General features: G+C 38.6%; 5 protein-coding genes across 8 annotated transcripts in view; 3 read left to right on the top strand and 2 right to left on the bottom strand.

The window, feature by feature from the left end:
- Positions 1-518: 518 nt before the first annotated feature.
- On the bottom strand, positions 519-2,917 carry LOC115564268 (gastrulation defective protein 1 homolog). The gene has a single exon (XM_030388418.2). The coding sequence runs from the start codon at positions 2,798-2,800 to the stop codon at positions 854-856; it is 1,947 nt and encodes a 648-aa protein (XP_030244278.2). The 5' UTR covers positions 2,801-2,917; the 3' UTR covers positions 519-853.
- Positions 2,918-3,181: 264 nt separating this feature from the next.
- Positions 3,182-5,821, top strand: Ssrp (structure specific recognition protein). The gene is made up of 3 exons (XM_030388402.2): positions 3,182-3,385; positions 3,472-5,055; positions 5,125-5,821. Exons 1-3 carry the CDS (start codon positions 3,332-3,334, stop codon positions 5,680-5,682), a joined length of 2,196 nt encoding a protein of 731 aa, XP_030244262.1. The 5' UTR covers positions 3,182-3,331; the 3' UTR covers positions 5,683-5,821.
- A 171-nt stretch (positions 5,822-5,992) lies between these two features.
- Positions 5,993-10,843, top strand: LOC115564266 (uncharacterized). Its single transcript, XM_089261329.1, has 3 exons — positions 5,993-6,338; positions 10,335-10,499; positions 10,626-10,843. The coding sequence occupies exons 1-3, from the start codon at positions 6,225-6,227 to the stop codon at positions 10,773-10,775; spliced, it is 429 nt and encodes a 142-aa protein (XP_089117455.1). The 5' UTR covers positions 5,993-6,224; the 3' UTR covers positions 10,776-10,843.
- LOC115564260 (uncharacterized) lies at positions 8,301-9,391 on the bottom strand. Its single transcript, XM_030388409.2, has one exon. The coding sequence runs from the start codon at positions 9,267-9,269 to the stop codon at positions 8,430-8,432; it is 840 nt and encodes a 279-aa protein (XP_030244269.2). The 5' UTR covers positions 9,270-9,391; the 3' UTR covers positions 8,301-8,429.
- Positions 10,844-16,775: 5,932 nt separating the features above from the next.
- sona (sol narae metalloprotease) overlaps positions 16,776-18,602 on the top strand; it is a 70,999-nt gene continuing 69,172 nt past the window's right edge. The window contains exon 1 of one of the 4 annotated variants that reach the window (XR_016196913.1): positions 16,776-18,014. The gene's annotated coding sequence lies outside the window, so the exon portion shown is untranslated. The remainder of the gene's footprint in view (positions 18,015-18,602) is intronic. The other 3 variants (XM_089260867.1, XM_089260869.1, XM_089260868.1) reach the window with 3 other exon arrangements.

The following is an 18,602-nucleotide window of genomic DNA, read 5'->3' as shown; positions in this document are numbered from 1 at the left end:
TCAAATGTTAAATATGTTAATTTTATGTACTATATACTATACATATGTATACATATGTATACGATTATAAATGGCTATTTTGAAATACATACTTCTCTATAGAAAGAACAACAAAACCCAGAAACTAAAAACAAATTCAATGTCTAGTTAAATATATATATATATATATATAAATAAATATATATATATGTAATTGCAGAAATGTACCTAAGATGAAATTTTGATTTTGAACTTGATATGAATTAACCTATATAGTAAATATATATATACATATATATATATATATATATATATATATATATATATATATATATATATATATATATATACATAAATATATATATATTAATTAACGTTAATGATTCAAACTGTCTTAGATATTGTTACTATAAAATATTCAATGGATATGTTTCAAATTGAATTTTCTAATTCATATTATTATTAAACTCTAGCTCTTATGTACAGCACATTTATGAAACATTTTTGGGTAACTTAAATGGAAAACCAAAAAGAATATATTAATAATGATGTACAATGTGCACTTAAGTTATGTTTGCTGAGCTACAAATTTAACCAACGGCTCCAAAATATATATCTAAATTATACTAACTATAAATAGACACACATGTACAAGTATTATACACAAGGCGCATACCATTAAACATTAACAAATAAACATAACACATGCCACATGTATTACATAAACAAATCCAAGAACTCATGTAATATGTATGTTTAAATAAAAGTTACAAAAATCGAGTGGACGCACATGGTGGATGGGGCTTAATACGTTCGTTTATTAATTATATTATTTATCAAGTATATCAATTGATTAGACAATCTCCAGCATCGGCTAGGTTTGGTCGGCATCCGTTTTGGGCTTTTTGGCCGCTGGCGCTGCCTCTGCGGCCGGCAGCTTCTCGGAGAATATGGCCTGGGGCTGGGTTTGCTTGTAGGCGGGCGCAATCCAATAGGGATTCTCGGCCGCATCCTTGGCATACTTGAGGATGGCCTCGCGAGGATCCTGGTCGTCGTCGACGCGCTTGCTCAGGCCCAGATTGCGTATGACATAGGAGGAGAGTGTGCCGCCCGAGCTGGCGACGCGGCCGCCTTGGCCGCTGGTAATGGGTAAGTCGGGCCGCTTCGATTTGACCGGATCCATGCGCGCCTTTTCCATCTTTTTGCGCGAGGAGCGCGTCTTCTCTTGGCGGAACAGCGGCAGGGCATGCGGTGTTATAATCTGCGACACGCCCACCATTTCCATTTGTTGCCTCTTCCGATGCGTCTTCACCACGCACAGCTTGGCGCCGCGTATGCTGCGCTGTTCGTCGTAGAGGCACTTGATGATGCCATTGCCGCAGCTGACGAAGAGCTGATTCAGCTTGGGATGCCACAGCGTTTTGATGACATGCGAACTGGTCACGGGTATGCGTTGCACCTCCTCAAAGCTCTGGGTGCTATAGAAGTAAAGATTCGCCTCCTTTTGCTCCTTGGGCAGCGACTCGCCCGTGACCAGCAAGCGATCATCCGGACTGAAGCAGCAGTCGGTCGTGTCGTAGCGGGAGAAAAGATTCGACCAAGTGTGCATCGGCTGCTTGAAGTTCCTCAGGTCCCAGAGCTTCATCGTCTCGTCATTGCTGCGCGTCGCCAGCTGCTGGCCCATGTATGAGAACACAATGGACGTAATCTCGGAGCCCTTCTGATGTGCTGTTCGGACGCAGTGCGTCGTATTTACGAACATCTTTCGCGTGTCCCAGGTCTGTATGGAGCCATCCACGCAGCCAGCGGCGATGAGAGTTGCATCCCGATTGAAATTACAGGCGGATGCATTGGTTCTTAGACCGCCCTGAGCTCGGGTCTTAATCACCTGCATCTGCTCCTTGGCGCGTAATCCCTGCCAGATGCGCAGAGTGCCGTCCAGAGCTGCGGTCAGAAACTGTTCCCTGTTGAATGGATGCCAGCAGCCAGAGGTTAGCTGAGCCACGTGGCCCTTTGTACGAGTCATGTCGCTTATATATTGATCTCCCTTGCAGCATTCCAGTTTCTCGAAGCCGTCTCGGTCGAGGATTTTGGCCTGTGCATTGCCCGATATAACGAGGATCATGTCGCCGGTGACGGAGTATTGAAGGCCTCGTATGGGATGATTCTCACAGGGCTGCAGTTGACGGAAGCTTCGCATGGAGGAATCCATGCCAACAAAGTCCCAGAAACACATATCATAGTCAATGGAGCCCGACACAAGTCGAGCGCCGGACGGATCTCCAGCAAGTGCCAAGACGGCTCGCGATCCATGCTGCATTTGGACCTCATGTGTGTAGGGTATGCGACGTATTAGGCTGTCATCATCGTCTTCATCGGAATCGCCATCGTCATCGTCGTTATCATCCTCATCGTCTGCCTGTTTTTTCTTATCATTAGCATCTTTTTTCGAGTTGGCCTCTGGCTTGTCCTGCTGTGGTTGGCCCTCCGTGTCTGCTGTTGGTGGCAGCGGACCAATCACATCCTCGTCATCCTCATTCGGTTCTTGTTCCTTCACGCGAGGCGCAGCAGTGCGCGCTTTGGCGATCTGTTCATTGATGTCGAAGACTTTCGCTGCCTTGTGGCCAAAGCTGCTGATGCCCATCAAATCTTTTAGATGTTGGCTCTCTAGATCCTCAGCCACATCTTCAATTTGCCGTATCATTTGTTGCTTGTCCATCTTTTTGAAGCCGCCAGCATCCTGCAATTCCTTAGTGGTTTCAACAGGCGTCTTATTTACGTTCAGCTGTATTTTGCCAAACGAGATCTTGCCGCGCTGCATAGCGACTTTATTTAATTTAGTTCTGTGGCTTTAAAGAAAAAAACGTTTATTGTTGTTCTTCCTGCTGTGCTTAGGTTTTTGTTTTGGCTGGTTAGCACTAAGCTATCGATGTATCGATTTATTGATTATCTAAAAAATACTGAATATCTTTTGTAGCAAACTAAAAACTACTGACGGTATTATTAGAAATTTGCAATTGTGATATTAATAATCTAAATAAAATTGATAATGAATTCAAATGTGGACACATTTTTAGTGCATTTAATTCCGTTGCGATATAATATTCACTGATCTTTCTAGATACCTAAATGTTGTGTTTATTCTCAGCTGTTGCTTGTACCTTAAAATACTCGTTACTGGCTACGAATGAAGAGAGAAAGGCCACCTCTAGCATCTAACCTAAAATTGGGCGCGCAGTCGGCTTTTGGCATTTCGCTCGTGCGCAATTTATTGCGTATTCTGTGAAGTTTCGCGAATTGTCTTGATTTATTGTTTGCTTAACATAGTATTTAGTGCAGGACACATTGGAAAATGGTTGAAACATTGGAGTACAACGACATAAATGCCGAAGTGCGCGGCGTTTTGGTATGTTTGTTTTGCGAATTGTCGGCAAAGTTTGTCTGGCATTTGTTTTTCTCACACTTCACTAATGTTATTATTTATTTATGTAGTCTTCTGGACGCCTGAAGCTCACCGAACAAAACATTATCTTCAAGAACAACAAAACAGGCAAAGTGGAGCAGATTGCCGCGGATGATATAGATCTGATCAATTCGCAAAAATTCGTGGGCACCTGGGGCCTGCGTATCTTTACAAAGAGCGGTGCGTTGCATCGTTTCACTGGTTTTCGGGATAGCGAGCATGAGAAACTGGGCAAGTACATCAAGGAAGCCTATTCGCAGGAAATGGTGGAGAAGGAGATGTGTGTCAAGGGCTGGAACTGGGGCACAGCTCGCTTCATGGGCTCCGTGCTGAGCTTCGATAAGGATACGAAAACCATTTTTGAGGTGCCCTTGTCGTATGTGTCGCAATGCGTCACCGGCAAGAATGAGGTCACACTGGAATTTCATCAGAACGACGATGCCCCTGTTGGTCTGCTCGAAATGCGTTTCCACATACCGGCTGTAGAGTCAGCGGACGAGGATCCAGTCGAAAAGTTCCATCAAAATGTCATGAACAAGGCGTCGGTGATATCGGCCTCTGGCGAATCCATTGCCATATTCCGCGAAATACATATTCTGACACCGCGTGGTCGGTACGACATCAAAATCTTCTCGACCTTCTTCCAGCTGCACGGCAAGACATTCGACTACAAAATACCCATGGACTCGGTGCTGCGCCTGTTCATGTTGCCGCACAAGGATAGTCGCCAAATGTTCTTTGTCCTCTCGCTGGATCCGCCAATCAAACAGGGCCAGACGCGCTACCATTATCTTGTGCTGCTGTTCGCTCCCGACGAGGAGACCACCATTGAGCTGCCCTTCAGCGAGGCGGAGTTGCGCGACAAGTATGAGGGCAAGCTGGAGAAGGAACTGTCCGGGCCGGTCTACGAGGTCATGGGCAAGGTGATGAAGGTTCTGATCGGGCGCAAGATAACAGGCCCAGGCAATTTCATTGGACATTCCGGCACCGCTGCCATCGGCTGTTCGTTCAAGGCAGCTGCCGGCTATCTGTATCCGTTGGAGCGCGGCTTCATCTACATACACAAGCCGCCGCTGCACATACGTTTCGAGGAGATTAGCTCAGTGAATTTCGCCCGTAGCGGCGGCTCGACGCGCTCCTTTGACTTTGAGGTCACTCTCAAGAATGGCACTGTGCACATCTTCTCCTCCATCGAGAAGGAGGAGTATGCCAAGCTGTTTGACTTCATCACACAGAAGAAGCTGCATGTGAGCAACATGGGCAAGGACAAGAGCGGCTACAAGGATGTTGACTTTGGCGATTCGGACAATGAAAACGAACCGGATGCATATCTGGCACGACTCAAGGCCGAGGCACGCGAGAAGGAGGAGGATGACGATGATGGCGACGATTCCGATGAGGAGTCCACGGACGAGGACTTCAAGCCCAACGAAAACGAATCGGATGTGGCCGAGGAGTACGACAGCAATGTGCAGAGCGACTCGGAGGAAGACAGCGATGCCAGCGGCGGTGGCGGCGGCGACAGCGAAGGAGCCTCCAAAAAGAAGCACAAAGAGAAGAAACGTGAAAAGAAAGAGAAAAAGGAGAAGAAGCACAAAGAAAAGGAGCGAACAGTAAGTCGATTCAAATGCAATATTATTACAAGCAATGATTCTAATTCTTCTAATCCCCCCCCCAAATAGAAGAAGACCAGCAAGAAGAAGGACAGCAACAAACCGAAGCGTCCCACGACAGCGTTTATGCTGTGGCTAAGCGAAACGCGTGAGCAGATCAAGCGCGACAATCCGGGCATAAAGGTGACAGAAATCGCCAAGAAGGGCGGTGAGATGTGGAAGGAGCTGAAGGACAGATCCAAGTGGGAAGAGCTCGCCAGCAAGGACAAGCAACGCTATCAGGATGAGATGCGCAACTACAAGCCAGGTGGTGATGGTGCTAGCGACGACGAAGAAACATCCAGCAGCAAAGCACCAAAGAAACGCAGCTCTGAGGTCACACCATCGAAAAAGTCGAATACCTCTGGCAGTGGCTTCAAGAGCAAGGAGTACATATCGGACGATGATTCCACCAGTTCAGATGATGGCAAAAAGGCTGGCAGCGAACCGGCCAAAAAGAAGAGCAAATCAAGTGAGGCCACAACGAAGAAGAAGGCCAAAGAGAGCGAAAGCGAAGCGGAAGCCACCGATGAAGAGACCAATGAATCGAATGATGATGATGATGATGAGGATGAGGCCAGTGATTAGTTACGAACATTTCCACACACACACACACATATATATATACCTACATACACTTAGCTCTAAGTTAACTGTTATAAACAGGCTAGCGAAATAGCTCGCTTGGTCTAGAATTTGTCTTTTCATTAAAAGCTATTTACCGATATTTAATGTATCCAAAAATGTTCCATCTGATAGCCGCAATTTTTTTACCAGCGGATGGCCAATTACGTTGGTCATTTACCTAAAACAAAAAAAAGACAAAAAACAAAAATATCTATATAATTGTTACGATTGGGTTCGTTGTTGTTTTGCATTCAAGCAGAGCGGACGGATATATTCGATATGTCAGGGTATTTTATAAAATAGTACAGAAAATATTTCGCAAATGGCGCAGGTTTGGATCGCGTTTCAGCTGATATTGCTCTGGACTGCAGTGGAGGCAAGTGCGAGCGAGAGCGAGAGAGAGAGAGGGGGAGAGAAAGAAACCATCCTAAGTATTATTCATTAATTGGCATCCTTCTCAGATCGATGGATTGGCCAAGTTCACAAATGTCAAGTGCTCTAGCATGGATCCCAACATCAGCGTGTTCACAACTTGTCGCCTTTATGCGGTTAAGCGAGACGTTGTCGAGATGAGTTTGCGGGTAAAGATCTTGCAGTTTCCCAAAAGGCCAGTTGCGGTAAGTCTAGATTGAAAATTCAGTTAAACCTTTATAGTATCTGTAAGTAATTGTCCTCACGGAATGGGCTTGAGTTAAACCATTCATACTAAGTTAAAGCTGTAAGATCAACTGATATATGATATAAGTTTGGGGACAACGTACAAAGTTCACTTCAGGCAAATAATATCATTATGAACTGGAATTTTAAGATTATAAGATTATATATAAATGCTTGAACAGCATGAGATCTCGATCTAGCCCATGTTTATTTCCTCGCATAAAATATAAAACACACCAATATTATTATTATAATTATAATACAAAAATTATTATAATTACTATGTGGATCATCGCGATGTTTTAGGTAAATTTACGCTACTATCAGTGGGATATTCTCCATCAAATCAGTCAAGCAAAGCCGCATTATAATTTTAAATCGATTACACATATTATATACAAACTGCTGAAAATCTGTATATTTAAACACAGCTAAACTTTGGTGTATATTAAAAAAAAAAAAATAAAAAAAAAAAATAAATTAAAAAAAAAAATTAAAAATAAAATAAACAATAAAATATAATAATAATAAAAAAATAAAATAAAAACTAAAATGGTATTGAAACTATTAAATTAAATTAAATTAAATAGTACATATATATCTATATATATACATATATACACAGCTCGCCGCGCTTTAGATTATTTCCAAGTTCTCGAATGTATTTCCTCTAAGCATTTTGTTCTATTTAAGAATTTCTTCTATGTTTCTCCTTTGGAATTCTTCTAGTATTTCCTCTAAGAATTTTCTCTAACTGTTTCCTCTAAGCATTTCTTCTCAGTGTTTTGTTTAAGAATTTCTGCTAAGAATTTCTTCCAAGTGTCTACTCGAAGAATTTCTTTTAAGTGTTTCCTAAAAGTATTTCCTCTAAGAATTTCCTCAAAGTATTTCCTCTAAGTCTTCAGATTCGCTTTACTTCGCTTTATTTCGCTTCACTTCACTCCACTTCCCTCTACTTCACTTTACTTCACTGCACTACTGATCCCCACCAGGCCTGGGCGACTGAGGAAATGCTGCAGCTGCTGCCCTCTATATATAGGGCACCTTTCACTCACAGCCTAAGCCTTACGTCAGCCTTACGTCAGTTAGAGCCGTTGCAGTCGACCTTCAAGTGGCCAATGGGAACACCCACTGCTGCTGTAAGCAGTGAGAGAGTTGGAGAGAGAGAGAGAGTTAGTGAGAGAGAGAGAGAGAGAGAGAGAGAGAGAGAGAGAGAGAGAGAGAGTGAGAGAGAGAGAGAGAGTGAGAATGAGAATGAGAATGAGAATGAGAGTGAGAGTGAGAGTGAGAGTGAGAGTGAGAGTGAGAGTGAGAGTGAGAGTGAGAGTGAGAGTGAGAGTGAGAGTGAGAGTGAGAGTGAGAGTGAGAGTGAGAGTGAGAGTGAGAGTGAGAGTGAGAGTGAGAGTGAGAGTGAGAATGAGAATGAGAATGAGAATGAGAATGAGAGTGAGAATGAGAATGAGAGGGAGAGAGTGAAAGAGAGTGAGATTCATTTTTATATTTATTAAATGGTATCGACAGCAATTTCTGCTGTTCTATATTTGGAATTCTGCAGTCTGCCTAAATCAATCAATATCAGTACTTTGAAGGATTCGGGGGATCTCGTGGTTGAGCAGTCTCGAGTAGAGGTTTCTTACCTGTTTTAATTATTCACAATTAATATATAAATATCACAACCATTAAAAATAAAGTAATTTATATATAGAGATCAGATCAAATTGAATGCATAACAATTAACATAATTATTGTAATTAATATATGTTACGTTTGATTGGTTGACAGAGCAAATTTGGCATAGTAGAATTTACATAATACTCAATAATTTTCTAGGTATTTTTTGAAAATCAAGTTTTTTTTATTAAACCACCTTAGTCGGAAGGACTTTCCTCATTTTTTTCACTCTTAAATTTAAAACAAGGAGATAAGATTCAAAACAAATATTTATGGACCGAACACCCCGTGCCAGATCTTACGTCGAATAGTGAATGATCGTCTAACAAAGAATTTATAGAAATACGTAATGCTGTTTGCCTGTTCTGATAAACTCTGAACTAGATGCGATGACGATTGTCCTTGCGCACGGTCATTGTACGATTTTGCATTTCAATGGCATGGCGTTCGCTTTTCAGCAGGTCCTCCATGCCTAGGAGCGGATCTTCATATTGGTTCGAGTCGTCGTTGGGCAATTCCGGGACGTATTGCTGCCGTCGGTGACCTCGATTTGGCTTATCGCTCAATTTCGTATTCAGCTCTGTCTGCAGCGAAAGTTTCGATAGTTTCCTTTGATTCGGGACCATGGAGTTTGAGTATGAGAGCGGCAGTGTGTCATCCATCTCGTCTTCGTTCAAACTGGAGTCATACAAGACATTTCTATGGTTGGTCGCATCCCGGTCTTGAAACGGAGGATTATTCGCCTCGGTGGCCGAGTCCAGCACCTGCGGAATACGTGGGACAACCGCCTTCAGTTGCTTCTTCCACAGTCTTGAGATCACGGGCAATATTGCATCCAGACACTTGACGCATATCTGCGTGGCGTAGCTCATGAAATCGGCCATCAAATTGCGCTTGCCGTACTGCACGAAGTTATCGATGCGCGGCATATAGCGCTGCAGCAATGGGTTCAGAATCGAATCGAAGACCCAGACGCTGGCCTGTGGCGCCGTCACAACCAGCCAGAGTACAATCAAGAGCTTCGACTCCATATACAGTGGTACCCAGTGGAGGAACGTATCGCCAAATAGCTCGATGGTCACCAGGCATGCGTAGACAATCCAATATTTGGCCCAGCCGTTCAATTCGTCCTTGCCAAGCGCATTGTGGGTGTAGCGAGCCGGCAGCAGTATACCAAAGACAATGATCAAGAAACGCGTTACGATGCCAAAGAAACACATATTTAAAAAGAATCGTTTCAAAAAATTATAAATTACAGATAACAAAATATATGATTAGAATTTACTTGCGGACCTCTACACTCTCTCCCTTGACTTGAAGTGTAAGGCGAAACGCCTTCTCCATTTCAGAATTTTCGTTTTTGTTTTCTCTCTTACTGCTTGAATTGTGCGCCTACTTAGGGCCTTTAATTTAATATATTTATTTTATAATTATTTATATTTATTTTATTTTACTTAAATCTTTAATTACTATTTCGTGTTAATGCAAATTTAATTTTAGTTTGATTAGATACATATATTAAATAGATAATAAATAAAATTAAAATAAGTAATTAATATAAAACAAATTTTTTTTTTGTTATAAATAAAAACTAGATATTAGCTTGTTAGGATACCTATTTTTATTTATTTTATTTTTATTTTTGTTGTAATGATTTATGGTAAGTTTAACGGAAACTTTTTTCTTGGTTCAATTAGATATATTAAATAAATAATAAATAAAATAAAAATAAATAATAAATATAGAATATATTTATTTTTTATAAATTAATGGTTTCAATAAAATCTAAATTAAAAATAAAAATTAATAATAAGTAAATAGTTAATGAAAAAATATTTATATAATAACTTATAAATAAATGAAATAATAAATAATGAATTTACAAGTAAATGACTAAAAAAATAATAATGAGTAATCAATTTAAAATATATATATATTAATAATAAATAAATAATTTAAATTAATAACTAAAAATAAAACATTACAAAATAATTAAATAAATAGTAATTCATAAAAACTAAATAAATAGTTTTAATATATAAAAAATATATAAATATAAATTTAAAAATATGATAAAATAAAAAAATATATTAAGCAATATAAATCAATAAATTTAAATCACAATATTTCAAAGATTTTTTCATGGCGTTTATTTGATTATTAAATTAATCAAATATTTAAAATTAAAATTTATTATATTTGTTTATCATTTATACAGTTCTATAATTATTATTATCAGTCTTCCTTATTTTTTTATTTTTTGCTTTGCCTGCAACTTTTTCCAGATGCGCATTCAGCTGCTGAAGCGTGCCAGCGGCTATAAGCCCTTTCTCTATGACGTCAAGCACTGCAGTATGTGCGAGTATCTGGAGAAACGGAATCATCCGTTTGTGAACATTGTCTTCAATAGCTTCGCCAATCATACAAATGTGAACAAGTGTCCCTTGCCCGTGAGTTGTGCGAGTGTAGCAAAGGCTCACCATGCGTATACTTGATATTTATATGGGAAACTTCTATAAAAGAATAGCTAAATCATATACTTATATATACATTAAATTTTATTTTTTTTTTTACAGTCTGAGCTCAGTGTGGAGCATTTTCGATTTCCGGTCAAGGCGCTCGATTTTCTACCTCTGCCTGGGGGCGACTATGCGATCTATGCCACATTCAGCCTGGATCATCGGGATCGCGTCTCGCTGAAAGTGTTCTTCACGCTGACCGAATAATAAATAAGCGAGCGCATTTCAATAATAATTAAATTATAATATGAATATGATATAAATAAATGTGTGTACGTAAACGCTTTCAATAAATCGAATAATTATAATTGGATGCATTGACAGGGCCATAAACTAAATGGAGAATTACATGTGTTTCAGTTGTGAACTCGAAAGACAACGAAATAACGTGAATTCAAATCAATATATATTACAGATATATATAAGAATATATGTGTATATATTTGTAATTTGTGTTGCAGTGCTATATTAATGTTAATGTTATTATTATGGTTGATTTTATTGATGTTTTTATTAAGGCGCTCGGCACGTGCATGTGGGTCACGAAACCAGGTGCCTTTTCATATGGCCATAAATTCTGGAAACTTTTCGAACTTGACATTAATATGGACATTTTCAAATTTCAAATGAACTGAACCTCAAAGGTCAGCCAAAACCTTTCGTATTCACATGGCTTATTAGCCTTTACAGTTAGCTGGGCGCGACCCTGCAAATGCTCGGTCATGACATTTGGGCAGGCATTAAAAACCCATCAAGTGTATTGAAATCAAAGACCTTTTCAGCCGATGCCCAGCCGGCCAATAAGAGCTGCGTGCGCCCCATTGAAACTGAAACGAAAATTGATTGTAATTGTGTCTAATAACTGAAAGATGTTGACGGAAATCGCAAACCTCAAAGGCTGACGCGCCAAACATAATTACAAAAGGCAAGATATATATAAATATATTATATATTCACATTATATATTCAATTACCATATTTGTATATATATATATTGTATTTTTTTTTATGCATGCATAATGAATTTATGGGTCAATTGCAAAAACTTGAACTCCAAAACTGATTTGTGGGATACCGCTGAAAATGTTATGTTATCTCATGTTATTGAGTCTCCAGTGACAGGCCGATTGCCTAGGAAGTAATAATGCTCATCGACAAATCAGCAACAACAACAACAACAACAACAGCACTCATGGCTCAACAATGCACAAGTGTTGGCAATTAATATCGCATGCAAATTAATGAGTGGCAATTAGCAGCCAAAGACAAAAAGCCCATTTATAATAAGTTTTGCTTACAATGAATATATATACTATACTACATACTACATACTATATTTATATATATTTCATTTTACGCTTGCTCATAAGTAATTTTCGCACAGTTTTTTTTTATTTGTATTTTTCATTTTGTTTTTTGGGACGTCGATGAGCGCTTTATCGCTGATTAACCCAAATTCAAATGAAGTAAGGCATCAAAACAACCAAAGCCACAACAGTCAAAGCCAAAGGCTAAGGAACTTCACGCACAAAAGTTATTGACTTTACACTGAGCTGGGTTTAGTAGCCGACGCACGTCAAGCCACATCAACGTCGGCTCTACACACACACTTGGTAAACATATGTAAGCATAAGAATGACCGACTTCAGAGCGACACAGCATTTGTCCTACGGGCTGCAGTTGCTTAGGAAATTTTTCGAATTTGAATTTGGATAGGTTCTACTACAGTAAGGAATATTTAAGAAATATTACAAAATACTCTGTAACTGGTTAAGCTTACATAGATCTATTTTGAGAAATTAGAGAAAGGAAAAATATATGTATTTATGTATAAATATTAAAAAAGTGAAATAAAATAATTTAAATAAAATAATAGAAATTTATTACTTTATTTTATTTGAAAAGATGTTGACAAATCGAGAGGCAATTAAACTATAATTAAACAGCCTACAAAGAGTACAGAATATTTTTATAAATATCACCGGCCGGATGGGGGTAATTTTTTTTACAGTCCGGCCAAATTTATAATCAATTAAAAAAAAAAAATAAATAAATAAAAAGTCGCAATATTTTGTAGTAGAGTATTAGCTACTTCGGATATATATATGCAAACACACAACTTTTGGCTTACCAGGAATTCAATTTAATTTGAAATTTTTCTGCTCTAATAAATATATAATTATGGTCAATAATTTCGGCTTTTAGCCAAAAATTGTATTGAGTTTTTTTTTAGCACAACTCAAATATAAGCCAAAGAATATAGAAAGATTATAGCTTTTGATAGAAAAGACCTCTAAATACTATACATGCATAATATATATCAATTATGCTATACATAATATAATAATAATATAATATAATATATTTTTCCATTATTTATAAATATATTTTCAGCTCGCGCGCCTGTCAAATGATTATTTTGTTTTATTTTATTAAATTAATATTAATACTGAATAATTGTGTGCTAATTGCATTCAAATTGTTGGCATTTTCTGGACAGCAACCGCCGATCTCCGTTCATCTCCATTCATCTGAGTTGCAAGCCGCAGAGTGCGCATGCTGCAAGTTCGTTGCTTCAGTCTTTTGTTTTGCTATCGAACAATTAATCAGCCGTTCGGCAATGACAAATCGTTTGCTTAGTTTAACACAAATTGTGTGTATTTTGTGCTTTTTTAATAAATTGATTTTCACTTGAGTGACAGCAGCAACGTCCCCGCCCCCTCTGTCGCCTCCGCTGCCACCCTCCGTTGCCTTCATTTGGCTATGATTCAGATTTGTGCGCTGCAGTCTGTATTTAAATTTTCTGATTTGTTGCTGTGCAGGAAGTAGCTTCCGTATATCAATTTCCATAATAATTAATTAATCGTTGAAACGAATGAGATGATAATTAACTGAATGTCTTACAAAATTGTATTGTAATTTGATATTTTAATGATTTTAAATCTTTTTCTGTAGATTTTCTTCAGCCAGAAATTCTTTTATGTACAAAGTTTGTTTATTTAAAATATTTTTTTATTGTTATATTTATTTTTTATTGAAAATATATTAATTTACATCTATTTATTATTATTTATATATTTATTATTATTATATATTTTCAATTATATATTTTTTTTTTATTAAAAAATATATATATTGTATTATACCAAATGTAATTGAAGGCAAAATTTATTCACATTACTTTTAATACATACTTTACCTTAAGAGCATTCCCAAGGCAGCTTAGTACTCCAGCCATTTCCAACTCTCATTTCTCACTGATCTCAGCCAGATAAGTTCCACAACTCTTCAACTAAAGACTGCAGTCTTTTCTTTTTCTCTGTACAATTTCACAATTATTTTTGTATTTTAATGAAGCTCCGTTGAGCACTTGAGAGTGTTGCATCTAATGGGCCCGAGCTGTGCTAGTCAATAATCTAGAGCGTGTTTTCCTTTCGCCAGGCAGGAGCGCCGCAGCCGCAGCCGCCTCGTCTCGACTTGTCTCGCGGACTTATGAATATTTATAGATTATTGGCTTGAAACACTAAACGTGGCCAACGGGCTGCGCGCTTGCAATGAACACCGAATGAGCGAGTGAGTGAGTGAGTGAGCGAGAGAGCGAGTGAGCGAGAGAGCGAGTGAGAGACCCAATTTATGGGTCAGATTCCGTACGGTGGCTCGCAACCGCAACGGTTTCTGGTGTGTGCTGCGGCCCGTCCGCTGGGATTGGGACAACTGGTAGCCAGTTCGTACGACATAATAATGGCAATAATGCTTATAATATAATATAATTTGAATTCGATTTTTCGTTTATTTCCAACTGTATTATTTATTTTATTTTTTTTTTTTATGAAATTTATTCACATTTCTTCAGTTGGGCCATAATTTAGGTTAATTTTATATTCATATTTCCATTTGTTACAATTTTGTTTAAAGTTTTTGGGTTTTTGTTGAAACCTGATTAGTTGCAGTGTTTCATATGCATATATTTTTTTTTTATTACATCATTCAAATGAGCCAAGTTTGTAGCCGTTGACAATTTCGTAAATGTGGTTGGCGGATTTAGTTAATTTCATTGTTGTTGTTGTTGTTTGTTGCTTCGATTCCCAACTTTTTAAATCGAAAAACTGAAAATTATGCAAATGTTTATGGATTTTCTTTGTTTCTTCATGTTTTCTTTCACAGAAATTGGAAAAGATTTATGTGCATATATATTCATGTTGCCCTCATATAATGCTTTACGACACTTTAACGCCTCATAAAACGTCTATTTACCATTAACGATTGCACGTTGCCTAGAAAATGATAAATTGAATATGACGAATTGAACTTCTTGTCGGGGCTTGGGGCATGCAACGCAGCAGCAGGCCAATGACATTGACCTTTTCCACAGACGTGAATTAATGTGAGACAGAATTTTTGGCTTATTAATGGCTGGAAAATAAATTCAAATTCGATTTGGCTTGAGCAGAAGGAATCCACTAAGGAAATGGAACTAAGTTCAACTTGAATATAAAATAATTTTCTAAACTAAAGCTGGATAAACTTAATTTGATAAACTAAATTGAAATTGCATTGGAATTAGTTTTCTATATGTCACTTAACTCGCCGTCAAATAAAGAACAAAACGTTTCAAATGATTGCCGAATTTATGAAATTGTCGTTCAGCGGGGGGTAGACAGGAATTAAGTCAATAATTAAATGTAATGCCAATGCGCTGGCATTTCGGCTGTGAGAAAGCAGCGCAAAGCGTCGATAAACACAACAGATTCAAGACAATGTAAACAAATGCAAAGCAATTAACACGAAATTCACATAAAAATAATGGCATTAACTGGGGGAGACAAACGGTGGCAAATGAAACCTGTTGCAGTCGGGGCAGCCACAGCCACAGCAGCAGCAGCAGCAGCAGCCACAGCTGGAGCTACAACAGACAAGGCACATGGAGAGAGAGAGAAGAAAAAATATTCGCAGCTCATTAATAGATTTTCTATCGCAGCTGGAGCTAAATGTCGCTGTGCTGCCAGGCAACACGTGTAATGACACCGATACGTTGATGATATCAATCTAATTCGTTTATATAACATTTGATTGCATTCGAATTTCGAGCTGAAATGGCAAATGGGGTCATACGGACTCTCATTCACATGCACGCTCTTCCTCTCACTCTCACACTCGCTCTCTCTCTCTCTGTCTCTTACTCTGACTGACGTTGAGTCATCCATATGGATTACAATATTGAATACCCTTTTTTGAGCAGCTTCGTTCATTGCCGTTTCACCCAATCGAGCAGTTGACCAGACGTCAAACAACTGCCGGTCTTACGTACCCGAGAGTTCACTGTACGCACCCACCAATCGTTTGATCGTTTTGAAATCTGGAACAATTTACCTCTTAATTGGGGTACGCATTTGCATATTGGCTATAGACATTGAACTTGGCCATATGTGGAAGTGCTACGAATAGTTTGATGAAACAAATATTCTGCATTGTCGTTGGCTAGCCAAGTTCTCTTTTGGCCTGAAACACATGTTGGCCTATCATTCAGCAGCTTCCTGATAAGAATGTGCAATGCTGTCGATGCCTTAATGACACATTTCGAATTAATTTTAATTTGATTTTTTCATTAACTCAACAATTAAACAATGTCTGTTTTGTGCCTGGAGATTTGCATGTGAGTAATGTATTGATGCGAAGATTGTAGGCAGAAGATAAATTAAAACAAATCTTTACAACATTAATCAAACGCATTTCAACAACAGAAATGCACTCGAAAAGTCATTCAACGCACAGAGAGAGGGAGTGTGAGAGAGCAAATGAGAGAGAGAGAGAGAGAGAGAGAGAGAGAGAGTCATAACTAACTCATGCTTACACTCACAAATTCCACTCACAACTTCCACTCAAAAGCTTACTCATGCTTGCTGACTATGAAAAATGCAAGTGTTATTTCGCTGCTGTTGTTGTTGGTGTTGCTTTTGCTTTTGTTGTTGCTATCGTTTTCGTTTTCGCTTTCATTGGAAGCTTTCAAGGCAACTTTAGCTGTGTGGCTTTGGCTTGAAGCCAGCGACTAGCTTTGGGCACAAGACAACGGGCCAAAGCTCAGCTCTTGGCTTTGTAGCTGTTTCTGAAGCTGTTGCCTGCTGTAGTTGTAGTTGTAGCCGTAGCTGTTGTTGTCTGTCTGTCTCGCTTGCGCCGTCGCGTCGTCAGCTTTTATTGTTGTTGCCGTCGCTGGCCCGATCATCGTGCGCTATATTTTTTGGACTGCGCCGCGCTGCCCAAGCGAACGTTAACTTTAGTGTGCGCCGACCAGTTTCCGTAGACGGCCACAAAATACGGTACGCAGACGCGATACAAACTAAAATAAAGCCAACTATCAAAATTTTTCAAAATTTCAATACAACAAAGCAAAAACCAATCGAAGAGCGCTCCGCTTATGTAAGCCCCAGCCTCTAAGTTCTATCCAGTGCAGTGGCCGAGCGCAGCGCTCAAAGTGTAAACACAACAACAACAACAACAACAGCAGCAACAACCCCCCCAACACCAGCAAAAAAAAATAAAATAAAAATAAAAGGCAGCAGCTACAGCTCAACTTGAATTAAGCTCAATTCGCAATCTCTCAACTCTCCGTTTTTCGTAATCGCAAAACAAAAGCAAAAGGCAAAAAATCAAAAGAAAAAGAGAAAAAAAGTGAATCTGCCTTTCGAGTAATCTCCATTTTAATTTCCATCTCTCTCGCACCCAACAGTCGGACAGTCTGCCATTTTTTTCCGTTGCTGCTGCCGCTGCTGCTGCTGCTGCGCCGCGCGTTTTTTATTGTTTATGTTTTTTCGTGTTCTGAGCCCCCAGAGAGAAGGTTAAGAAATAATAAAAGCAATACAATCATCAGAATCACAATTACGATCACAATGAAATGGAATGAGTGAAAAATAAATTTCGTTAACAACAACAACCACAACAACAACAGCAAAAGTCGTCTGCCAAGCAAATTTCACGCCGTATTTAATCTTAGCGCACTGCCTGCTTGCAGTTTAATCGCTGTTCGTCTTTCTTTCCGTTCGTGTTGTGTGGGTTCTGTGTTCTTCTGGTTCTTCTCTGTGTGTGTGTTATATATTCTTAGTGTCTTCTGCCATCTGATGATCTGCGGCTGTTCAACAGTTATCAGTTATCAGTTAGCAGCTATCAGCTAACAGTTATCGGCGCGCGTCTCGTTATCGTTATCGTTATCGTCGAGTTCGAGCTAGAGCCAGAGCCAGAGCTAGAAGCTAAGCACACGGCGCAGGCGCAGTCGTTAACGTGTAACGGTATATTCGCAACGGTAACATACACACAAACACACACACATTCAACACACCCAGAATCGCATCAAGTCCATCGCAAACGTGTATGAGAGTGCTGTATAAAATTTGATCATTCATTCCCGGAAAAAGAATTTCAACGGTCCAGAAATTGGACATCATTTGGACTTGGGTAAGCTCTAAACTCAAAATGAACTAAGTTAGGATTATTTAAAATTTATTTTTAATTTTTGTAGGAGTATTTTATATTTATATTGTTTTTTTTTTTATATATATACATATGTTTTTATTTCATTAAGTTTTGTTAATATGCATACGTATTTAGCTAATATTTTCGAAATATTATTTATTTTTATGTAGAAATTAAATAATATTTTCGTTTTTTTAACTTTATGAATTATTTATTTATAGTTTGAGTTATTAAAAATAAATAGGCAAAAATCATATTTTGTCAATCGAGTTAAAGTCAATACTAAGAAGTAAATCTCTCTATTAAACAAATAGAAATATGCTTGCTTTCAATTCCTAAAATTGTCTGTCACATGATTTCTTGTTGTTAACCAAAATTCTGACTGGTGCCTGGCGGTTCTTAGAGACAGCATGTCTGCCCCATCTTCGGGCTGAGCCTAAAATTCAATAATAATAAAAAAGTTGATCAATCTATTGAAGATGTTGGCTAACGAACGCATTTCGTTGGCTTTTACTAATTTGCGGACAAGTTTGTTTAATTAAAGCCTTTAACACGTTTTATACCATCAAA

Source organism: Drosophila navojoa, chromosome 5 (genome assembly GCF_054131105.1).
Source record: "Drosophila navojoa isolate 15081-1374.11 chromosome 5, UAZ_NAV_1.0, whole genome shotgun sequence".
NCBI lineage: Eukaryota > Metazoa > Arthropoda > Insecta > Diptera > Drosophilidae > Drosophila > Drosophila navojoa.
The sequence above is the reverse complement of the archived record's forward strand: the minus strand, read 5'-3'. Positions and strand labels throughout refer to the sequence as shown.

What these genes read in the sequence shown, in the direction of transcription:
- LOC115564268 (XM_030388418.2), bottom strand. Translation starts at nt 2,800, where the DNA reads ATGCAGCGCGGCAAGATCTCGTTTGGCAAAATACAGCTGAACGTAAAT.
- Ssrp (XM_030388402.2), top strand. Translation starts at nt 3,332, where the DNA reads ATGGTTGAAACATTGGAGTACAACGACATAAATGCCGAAGTGCGCGGC. An exon ending in CCGAAGTGCGCGGCGTTTTG is followed by an intron (nt 3,386 to 3,471) that starts GTATGTTTGTTT and finishes TTATTTATGTAG; the next exon opens with TCTTCTGGACGCCTGAAGCT. An exon ending in ACAAAGAAAAGGAGCGAACA is followed by an intron (nt 5,056 to 5,124) that starts GTAAGTCGATTC and finishes CCCCCCAAATAG; the next exon opens with AAGAAGACCAGCAAGAAGAA.
- LOC115564266 (XM_089261329.1), top strand. Translation starts at nt 6,225, where the DNA reads ATGGATCCCAACATCAGCGTGTTCACAACTTGTCGCCTTTATGCGGTT. An exon ending in TTCCCAAAAGGCCAGTTGCG is followed by an intron (nt 6,339 to 10,334) that starts GTAAGTCTAGAT and finishes AACTTTTTCCAG; the next exon opens with ATGCGCATTCAGCTGCTGAA. An exon ending in TGAACAAGTGTCCCTTGCCC is followed by an intron (nt 10,500 to 10,625) that starts GTGAGTTGTGCG and finishes TTTTTTTTACAG; the next exon opens with TCTGAGCTCAGTGTGGAGCA.
- LOC115564260 (XM_030388409.2), bottom strand. Translation starts at nt 9,269, where the DNA reads ATGTGTTTCTTTGGCATCGTAACGCGTTTCTTGATCATTGTCTTTGGT.